The 11,418-nt window shown below is 36.0% G+C and overlaps 2 protein-coding genes across 2 annotated transcripts; both read right to left on the bottom strand.

The window, feature by feature from the left end:
* Nucleotides 1-2,696: 2,696 nt before the first annotated feature.
* LOC145280294 (uncharacterized) lies at nt 2,697-3,698 on the bottom strand. Its single transcript, XM_080132067.1, has one exon. The coding sequence runs from the start codon at nt 3,696-3,698 to the stop codon at nt 2,697-2,699; it is 1,002 nt and encodes a 333-aa protein (XP_079988193.1).
* Nucleotides 3,699-5,351: 1,653 nt separating this feature from the next.
* On the bottom strand, nt 5,352-9,350 carry LOC145280293 (uncharacterized). The gene has a single exon (XM_080132066.1). The coding sequence runs from the start codon at nt 9,348-9,350 to the stop codon at nt 5,352-5,354; it is 3,999 nt and encodes a 1,332-aa protein (XP_079988192.1).
* Between the last annotated feature and the right edge of the window lie 2,068 nt (nt 9,351-11,418).

Here is an 11,418-nt window from a genome sequence, read left to right as displayed (position 1 = left end):
TCTAGATATATAGATATATATATATATACATCTAGATATATAGATATATATATATATATACATCTAGATATATAGATATATATATATATATACATCTAGATATATAGATATATATATATATACATCTAGATATATAGATATATATATATAGATCTAGATATATAGATATATATATAGATCTAGATATATAGATATATATATATATATATACATCTAGATATATAGATATATATATATACATCTAGATATATAGATATATATATATATACATCTAGATATATAGATATATATATATATACATCTAGATATATAGATATATATATATATACATCTAGATATATAGATATATATATATATACATCTAGATATATAGATATATATATATACATCTAGATATATAGATATATATATATATACATCTAGATATATAGATATATATATATATACATCTAGATATATAGATATATATATACATCTAGATATATATATATATATACATCTAGATATATAGATATATATATATACATCTAGATATATAGATATATATATATACATCTAGATATATAGATATATATATATACATCTAGATATATAGATATATATATATACATCTAGATATATAGATATATATATATCTAGATATATAGATATATATATACATCTAGATATATAGATATATATATATATACATCTAGATATATAGATATAGATATATATACATCTAGATATATAGATATAGATATATATACATCTAGATATATATATATATACATCTAGATATATAGATATATATATATCTAGATGTATATATATATATCTAGATGTATATATATATATATACATCTATATATCTAGATGTATATATATATATCTAGATGTATATATATATCTATATATCTAGATGTATATATATATATATATATATCTATATATCTAGATGTATATATATATATATATATATCTATATATCTAGATGTATATATATATATATATATATCTATATATCTAGATGTATATATATATATATCTATATATCTAGATGTATATATATATATATATCTATATATCATGATGTATATATATATATATATATATATCTATATATCTAGATGTATATCTATATATTTGCATAGATGTATATCTATATATTTGCATAGATGTATACCTATATATATAGATATATAGATATAGAAAGATATATATAGGTAGATCTATATATAGATAGATATAGGTAGATAGATATATATATATATAGCTATATATATATAGGTTGATAGATATATATATATAGATATAGATATAGAAATATATATAGATATAGATATAGATATATATATATATAGATATATATATATAGATATATATAGATATAGAAAGATATATAGATATAGATATATATAGATATAGAAAGAGATATAGATATAGATATATATATAGATATATATATAGACGTAGATATAGATAAATATATAGATATAGATATATAGATAAATATATAGATATAGATAAATATATAGATATAGATAAATATATATATGTGTGTGTGTGTGTGTGTGTGTGTGTGTGTGTGTGTGTCACGACCCGGTTAATGGATGACCGAATTGATATGCAATCAGATCGAGACACAAAAATTTATTTTATTTTATATCCAATGTCTCATAATTATCTTCGGTTAATCGTCGGATGTTGGATTAACCAGCGAAACATATCATTAAGGGATATGGAACAACAGAGCAATGAATGACGAAACAAACACTCAAAGTTTAAAATTCAAGGAAGACTTTTATATACAAAAAAAAAGAAGAAAAAGCTCCGATAAAAAGAATGAGTGAGATAGACGTATTTTGGGGGATGTTTGCCAGATGTATGCGACATGCAATTACAGTACAATATGCATAAAAGTTTGTGGATAAGAAAAGATATTGGCATGAGATAGGCCAAACTTATCTGTTTTGTCCGTTAGGGTAAACACGGATCATAAGTTCGCAAACACAATATCCAAGAAAAAGTTGAGATGGCGAAAATCTATCTCTTCCTCGAATCTTAGTTCCAAAGAAGAATATATGAGTTCAATCGACAATACGATTGTATTTGAATGATAATCCGCAATTCAATTGATTCAAATCTCAATCAGATTAAATGTTGAGTTCAATCAACACTACGATTGTATTGGACTAATAATCCGCAATTCAATTTATTCAAATCTCAATCTTCGATGAGGTCCGATTCTCGGAGATAATGTTTGTACACCGGGCTGTATCGCTTCTTTTCGCCAACTGTTTATTTCTTATTTTCAAATCCCCTCGTGGTCCGCTTTTCCCGCCACAAATGTTCGCTGTCTGGTTGCCATGACGACGTATATCCGCTCGTTACGGCGATATTCACACCCAACCTTTGTCCCACTTCCCTCAGCCAATTGACTGCCACGCTACATCATTTACAGAGAGAGAGGGTTGTCTGGCTCATTAGATTTTAAGAAGATATATATATATATATATATATATATATATATATATATATATATATAGAAAGTAAGTCTTAACGCCAGATAGATACATAGAGAGGTAGAGAGATTGAATGTTCGTTTTGCTCTGACGTCACATCCCCCCCTTTAAAAGGCCGAAAACTTATTTTTTCTTAAATGACGTTTTCGGATATAGTACGACTTATTTATAGGTGGGATAATGCATCCGCCACTATGTTCTTTCGGCCTCCCTCTGTTCTGGTATACCCGTAGCCATTACTCTGGATCCAGCTAAGTCGTTTCCTAAAAGCATATCCACGTCCTCGATCGGTAGAGTTTCGACTACCCCTGTTTTTATCATTTTCGAGATCCATTTCGATTCGATGTTTATTTGATGGATTGGGACTTTCGTGACTTTTCCGCCTATGCCTTTAATTTCGACATGTTCACCCGTATCGGATCGTCTTCCTTTGGGGAGTCGTCTTCTTAGCAACAGGGACTGTGATGCTCCTGTGTCTCTCAGTATTTTAACTTTCGAGGTGTTCCCACTATCGTTCTTCTGTGACACTAGTCTCATAGCTATGAATGGTTTATAGACGTCCTCTATTTCTTTTCGCGACACTATTCCCTGGGGTGTGGTTTGACATTTCTCTTCTCGACTGAATTGATTTCTACAATTCCTGGCTATATGGCCGATCTTTCCACAATGGAAGCAAGTTATCTCCTGCCTTTCTCTGCCTTTTATCGGAGGATGGTTTCTTGCTGGCACACTCTCGATCGGTGTATAGTGGCCTTTTCCTCGCATGGTTGGTATTCCTGCGTAGATGTGCTTTGCTTTGAACGTCTTATGTGTCAGGGCATGTTCATCTGCTAAAGTAGCTAATTCGCGTGCAGTTCCAACTCTCCTCTCCTCTACATAAAGCTGCAGTTGGTCACTCAAGCCCTTTTTACATTCTTTGATGAAAATTAATTGTTTCAGCTTTTCGTAGTCTCCCTCCGCTCCCTCGGACGCGCTCCATCGGTCGAAGTATGTTTCCTTCTGTCTAAGGAATTTCGTATAGGACTTAGTTTCGTTTTTTCGATGTTTTCGAAACTTTTTCCGGTATGCTTCTGGTAATAGCTCGTATGCCTCCATTATCGCCCTTTTTACCGTCTCGTAGTTTGCACATTCCTCGATCGTCAACGACGCGTATGCTTTTTGCGCCTTGCCGCTTATAACGGTTTGTAATAGCATCGTCCACGTGTGATTCGGCCATTCCAGATTAATCGCTGTTTTCTCGAAGTGCTGGAAATATTCGTCGACTCGTCTTTGAATTTTGGTACTAACCTGACTTGCTTCGCTAAGTCAAATTCTTTATTGCCTGATCCAAAATTTCTTTCTCGGAGTTCCAGTTCTAATTTCCTGGTTTCCTGCTCTATTCGGGCTTTTTCTATCTCTGCTCTGGTCATTATTTTGCCCTCTCGAGCTCGATTTGTGCTGATGTCACTTCTTGAGGTTCTACTTGTAATTTGTCCAGTATCTCGTCCTCGAATACATCGTTGTCGACCATGTGTTCTGCAATTATCTTATGAAGATGAGCTTTCCTCATAGATCGTCTGACATCTAATTGGAGCTGTTGTCCTATTTCGAATGCGTCGTCCTTCTTCAATTTTAATAACTGCTCCGTCGATGGGTTTCTTAAGAATTCCTCTACTGTAGACATTTCTACTTCTACTCGTCTCCCCAATTGACAGATTTCGGATAAAGATAAAAAGTAATGAGAATCCCGGACTGAGCCCCCAAATTATGTCAGGACCCGGTTAATGGATGACCGAATTGATATGCAATCAGATCGAGACACAAAAATTTATTTTATTTTATATCCAATGTCTCATAATTATCTTCGGTTAATCGTCGGATGTTGGATTAACCAGCGAAACATATCATTAAGGGATATAGAACAACAGAGCAATGAATGACGAAACAAACACTCAAAGTTTAAAATTCAAGGAAGACTTTTATATACAAAAAAAAAGAAGAAAAAGCTCCGATAAAAAGAATGAGTGAGATAGACGTATTTTGGGGGATGTTTGCCAGATGTATGCGACATGCAATTACAGTACAATATGCATAAAAGTTTGTGGATAAGAAAAGATATTGGCATGAGATAGGCCAAACTTATCTGTTTTGTCCGTTAGGGTAAACACGGATCATAAGTTCGCAAACACAATATCCAAGAAAAGGTGGAGATGGCGAAAATCTATCTCTTCCTCGAATCTTAGTTCCAAAGAAGAATATATGAGTTCAATCGACAATACGATTGTATTTGAATGATAATCCGCAATTCAATTGATTCAAATCTCAATCAGATTAAATGTTGAGTTCAATCAACACTACGATTGTATTGGACTAATAATCCGCAATTCAATTTATTCAAATCTCAATCTTCGATGAGGTCCGATTCTCGGAGATAATGTTTGTACACCGGGCTGTATCGCTTCTTTTCGCCAACTGTTTATTTCTTATTTTCAAATCCCCTCGTGGTCCGCTTTTCCCGCCACAAATGTTCGCTGTCTGGTTGCCATGACGACGTATATCCGCTCGTTACGGCGATATTCACACCCAACCTTTGTCCCACTTCCCTCAGCCAATTGACTGCCACGCTACATCATTTACAGAGAGAGAGGGTTGTCTGGCTCATTAGATTTTAAGAAGATATATATATATATATATATATATATATATATATATATATATATATATAGAAAGTAAGTCTTAACGCCAGATAGATACATAGAGAGGTAGAGAGATTGAATGTTCGTTTTGCTCTGACGTCACATCCCCCCCTTTAAAAGGCCGAATACTTATTTTTTCTTAAATGACGTTTTCGGATATAGTACGACTTATTTATAGGTGGGATAATGCATCCGCCACTATGTTCTTTCGGCCTGTTATGTGCCGTATTTTCAAATTAAATTCTTGGGCTAAGAGACACCACGACAACAATCTTCTGTTATTGTTTTTCATGCGATGCAGAAATTGCAATGGATCATGGTCCGTGTATACGACCGTAGAGTCCGCTGACGATGTTAGATAGATTTCAAAGTGCTTCAAACTGTCGGTTAGAGCTAATGCTTCTTTCTCGATCGTTGAATATTTTTGCTGGTGAATATTAAATTTTCTGGAGTGATAACTGACCGGATGTAATTCTCCATCGTCATCCTCTTGTAAAAGCATTGATCCTAAGCCATTATCGCTAGCGTCAGTAGCTAGAGAAAAAGGTTTGTTGAAATTCGGTGCTTGCAGCACTGGTCCGGTACTTAGCTTCCTCTTTATGTTAGAGAAGGCTTCTCTGCATTCGTCTGTCCACAAGAATTTTGTTCTTTTCTTAAGTAATTCGGTTAATGGGTTAGCAAGATCGGAGAAGTTCAGGCAATAATAATACCCTGCTAGGCCTAAGAATCTCCTGATATCCTTTACATTCTTCGGTTCAGGGTAATTCATGATTTTGCTAATCTTAGCCTCCTGGGATGATATTTTTCCATATCCCAGTGTATGTCCTAAATATTGCACTGTGGCTTTTCCAAATTCACTTTTCGCTAGGTTAATCGTTAGATTGGCCTGTTGTAACCTGTGAAAGACTTCTCTTATAATGTCCATATGGGCCTCCCATCTATCGCTATAGATCACGATGTCGTCTATATAGGTATCCACGCCCTTTACGCCTCTGAAACATTTATCCATCATTCGGACGAATGTTGCCTGGGAGTTTTTAAGTCCAAAGGGCATGACGCGATATTGGAAACTGCCTTCCGGCGTAACAAAGGCTGATATTGCTTTGGCCGCCTTGGATAGAGGTACCGCCCAATATCCTTTGAGTAAATCACATTTCGTTAGATACTTGGCATTTCCTATTCGATCTATACATTCATCCATTCTGGGTATGGGATAAGCATCTGTAGCCGTTACTCGATTCACCTTTCTGTAATCGGTGCAGAATCGCTCCGATCCGTCTGGCTTGTCTACGAGAACGCATGGAGATGCCCAAGCACTATAGCTGGGTTCTATAAGATTATGCTGTAGCATATAATCCGTCTCGGCTTTCATCAGCTTAGCTTTATTCGGATTCATCCGGTAAGGATGTTGCTTGATGGGCTTTGCATCTGCTACATCGATTTCATGTACTGTTATTTTCGATTTGCTAGGCACGTCTCCAAATAAGCATCTGAAACTTTCGATGAGCTTCGATAACTCCTCCCGTTCCGTTGTGCCCAAGTGATCAAATTTCTCCCCCAGCTTTTCCAAGATTGCAGAATTCTGAAGTTTAGGTGATTTTTCTTGGAGCACGTCATAATAATCATGACTATCACATGTTTCGCTCTCACTCAACTCCGGTTCGCATGCGGCTATTTTTGCCATTTCTTCATTTCTGCTATGATATGACTTCAGCATATTTATGTGGCATTTTCGAGTTTTCCTTCTTCTATCTGGTGTTCCGATGATATAGTTTAGGTCACTGACCTTCCTTATAACCTTATAAGGTCCTTGGAACTTGGATTTGAGTGGATGGGTATTCATTGGTAATAGAAGAAGTACTTCGTCCCCCACTTCAAATTCCCGTTGGATCGTCTTTTTGTCATATCTTAATTTCATTTTAGTTTGGGTGTGCTCCAAATGTTCCCTAGCCAAGTCGTTTGCTTCCCTTATCCGTTTTCTCATCTTCAGTACGTATTCCGACAAATTCGGTTGTCTTGAAGTGTCCACCAGCCATTTTTCTTTTATTAGTTTTAATGGTCCCCTGACTGAGTGTCCGTATATCAGCTCGAATGGGCTATATCCGAGTGACTCTTGGGTAGCTTCTCTCGCTGCAAACATAACGAAAGGTAGTCCTTCATCCCATTCTTTTTGACTCTCGGTGCAGTATGCTCGAAACATGCTTTTCAATGTGGAGTGGAATCGCTCAAGCGCTCCTTGGGATTTAGGGTGATATGCGCTCGCTCGAATCGCTTCGATGCCCAGTTGTTCAATGGCCTGTTCAAAGATCTTGGAAGTGAAGTTCGATCCTTGATCCGATTGTATTTCTTGTGGCAAACCGAATTTTGTAAAAAAGTTCACCAGAGCTCCAACTATTTTCTTAGATGATATGTTTCTTAATGGTATAGCTTCTGGGAATCTGGATGTTGCGCACATAATTGTAAATATATATTTGTTTCCCTGCTTTGTTCGGGGTAGGGGTCCTACGCAGTCTATGATCACTTTGCTGAATGGTTCGCCGGTGATAGGTATGGGTTGTAATGGAGCTGTAGGTATGTTCGAATTAGCCTTTCCCGCTATCTGACACGTATGGCATGTGCTGCAAAACTTTACTACATCTCTTTTTAGCCCTGGCCAGTAAAAGTGTCTAGTTATTTTGTCGTAAGATTTATTTATCCCCAAATGTCCCGGTAACGGCATCTCATGTGCTGTTTTTAAGATAAGCACCCGGTAGTCCTGAGGTATTACTACTTGATCTCTGTTTTCCCAGTCTTCGATATCAGGGGTATTCTTCGGTCTCCATCTTCTCATCAGGATTCCATTGCAGATATGATATTCCGAAGTGCTATTATCTTTTTCCGTATTCTCTTCGGCCAAATCGAAATATTTCTTAAGACTTGGATCCATCTTCTGTTTTTCGATAAGATCTTCCGTAGTGGTTTGATCACGTAAGATGTTGTGTTCGCCGTCTTCCTTTCTTGTCGGTAGTTCGCGCCTTTTCTTGATCTTCCCGCAATTTTCTCCTGATTCTCGCGCCATCTCCTCTGGCTGCCTATGTTTTTCCTCCTCCACCTCCTCCTCTCTGCTACGTTTTCGAGTTTGTGCGCGCGTCACCACTTCCGCCTTTTTCTGATTTGGGTTCGCTTTTGGCGCCCATTTTCTGACCTCCCTCTGTTCTGGTATACCCGTAGCCATTACTCTGGATCCAGCTAAGTCGTTTCCTAAAAGCATATCCACGTCCTCGATCGGTAGAGTTTCGACTACCCCTGTTTTTATCATTTTCGAGATCCATTTCGATTCGATGTTTATTTGATGGATTGGGACTTTCGTGACTTTTCCGCCTATGCCTTTAATTTCGACATGTTCACCCGTATCGGATCGTCTTCCTTTGGGGAGTCGTCTTCTTAGCAACAGGGACTGTGATGCTCCTGTGTCTCTCAGTATTTTAACTTTCGAGGTGTTCCCACTATCGTTCTTCTGTGACACTAGTCTCATAGCTATGAATGGTTTATAGACGTCCTCTATTTCTTTTCGCGACACTATTCCCTGGGGTGTGGTTTGACATTTCTCTTCTCGACTGAATTGATTTCTACAATTCCTGGCTATATGGCCGATCTTTCCACAATGGAAGCAAGTTATCTCCTGCCTTTCTCTGCCTTTTATCGGAGGATGGTTTCTTGCTGGCACACTCTCGATCGGTGTATAGTGGCCTTTTCCTCGCATGGTTGGTATTCCTGCGTAGATGTGCTTTGCTTTGAACGTCTTATGTGTCAGGGCATGTTCATCTGCTAAAGTAGCTAATTCGCGTGCAGTTCCAACTCTCCTCTCCTCTACATAAAGCTGCAGTTGGTCACTCAAGCCCTTTTTACATTCTTTGATGAAAATTAATTGTTTCAGCTTTTCGTAGTCTCCCTCCGCTCCCTCGGACGCGCTCCATCGGTCGAAGTATGTTTCCTTCTGTCTAAGGAATTTCGTATAGGACTTAGTTTCGTTTTTTCGATGTTTTCGAAACTTTTTCCGGTATGCTTCTGGTAATAGCTCGTATGCCTCCATTATCGCCCTTTTTACCGTCTCGTAGTTTGCACATTCCTCGATCGTCAACGACGCGTATGCTTTTTGCGCCTTGCCGCTTATAACGGTTTGTAATAGCATCGTCCACGTGTGATTCGGCCATTCCAGATTAATCGCTGTTTTCTCGAAGTGCTGGAAATATTCGTCGACTCGTCTTTGAATTTTGGTACTAACCTGACTTGCTTCGCTAAGTCAAATTCTTTATTGCCTGATCCAAAATTTCTTTCTCGGAGTTCCAGTTCTAATTTCCTGGTTTCCTGCTCTATTCGGGCTTTTTCTATCTCTGCTCTGGTCATTATTTTGCCCTCTCGAGCTCGATTTGTGCTGATGTCACTTCTTGAGGTTCTACTTGTAATTTGTCCAGTATCTCGTCCTCGAATACATCGTTGTCGACCATGTGTTCTGCAATTATCTTATGAAGATGAGCTTTCCTCATAGATCGTCTGACATCTAATTGGAGCTGTTGTCCTATTTCGAATGCGTCGTCCTTCTTCAATTTTAATAACTGCTCCGTCGATGGGTTTCTTAAGAATTCCTCTACTGTAGACATTTCTACTTCTACTCGTCTCCCCAATTGACAGATTTCGGATAAAGATAAAAAGTAATGAGAATCCCGGACTGAGCCCCCAAATTATGTCAGGACCCGGTCAATGGATGACCGAATTGATATGCAATCAGATCGAGACACAAAAATTTATTTTATTTTATATCCAATGTCTCATAATTATCTTCGGTTAATCGTCGGATGTTGGATTAACCAGCGAAACATATCATTAAGGGGAATGGAACAACAGAGCAATGAATGACGAAACAAACACTCAAAGTTTAAAATTCAAGGAAGACTTTTATATACAAAAAAAAAGAAGAAAAAGCTCCGATAAAAAAGAATGAGTGAGATAGACGTATTTTGGGGGATGTTTGCCAGATGTATGCGACATGCAATTACAGTGCAATATGTATAAATGTTTGTGGATAAGAAAAGATATTGGCATGAGATAGGCCAAACTTAGCTTTTTTGTCCGTTAGGATGAACACGGATCATAAGTTCACAAACACAATATCCAAGAAAAAATTGAGATGGCGAAAATCTATCTCTTCCTCGAATCTTAGTTCCAAAGAAGAATATATGAGTTCAATCGACAATACGATTGTATTTGAATGATAATCCGCAATTTAATTAATTCAAATCTCAATCAGATTAAATATGGAGTTCAATCGACAATACAATTGTATTGGACTAATAATCCGCAATTCAATTGATTCAAATCTCAATCTTCGATGAGGTCCAAATCTCGTAGATAATGTTTGTACACCGGGCTGTATCGCTTCTTTTCGCCAACTGTTTATTTCTTATTTTCAAATCTCTTCGTGGTCCACTTTTCCCGCCACAAATGTTCGCTGTTTGGTTGCCATGACGACGTATTTCCGCTCGTTACGGCGATATTCACACCCAACCTTTGTCCCACTTCCCTCAGCCAAGTGATTGCCACGCCACATCATTTACAGAGAGAGACAGGGTTGTCTGGCTCATTAGATTTTAAGAAGAGAGAGAGATATATATATATAGAAAGTAAGTCTTAACGCCAGATAGATAGATAGAGAGGTAGAGAGATTGAATGTTCGTTTTGCTCTGACGTCACAATAGATATATATAGATAGATGTATATATAGATATATATATAGATGTATATAGATAGGTAGATAGATATAGATATATAGATGTATATAGATAGGTAGATAGATATATATATATAGATATATAGATATGGATATAGATATATATAGATATAGATATACATAGGTATATATAGATATAGATATACATAGGTATATATATAGATATAGATATATAGATACACATAGGTATATATATAGATATATATATATAGATATATATAGATATATATATGTATAGATATAGATATATGTATAGATATATATAGATATAGATATATGTATAGATATATATAGATATATATATATAGATATATGTATAGATATATATATATATATATATATATATACATATTGATATCTATAGATATATATATACATACATATATATACATATATATACATACATATATATACATACATATATATATACATACATATATATACATATATATAGATATAGATACATATTTAT

This window comes from Euprymna scolopes, chromosome 7 (assembly GCF_053919585.1).
Source record: "Euprymna scolopes isolate OS-2025 chromosome 7, ASM5391958v1, whole genome shotgun sequence".
NCBI classification, from domain to species: Eukaryota; Metazoa; Mollusca; class Cephalopoda; order Sepiida; family Sepiolidae; genus Euprymna; species Euprymna scolopes.
This window is presented reverse-complemented; position numbering and strand designations above follow the sequence as displayed.

Excerpts from the sequence above, each read along its gene's own strand:
- LOC145280294 (XM_080132067.1), bottom strand. The coding sequence starts at position 3,698 with ATGCTATTACAAACCGTTATAAGCGGCAAGGCGCAAAAAGCATACGCG.
- LOC145280293 (XM_080132066.1), bottom strand. The coding sequence starts at position 9,350 with ATGCTATTACAAACCGTTATAAGCGGCAAGGCGCAAAAAGCATACGCG.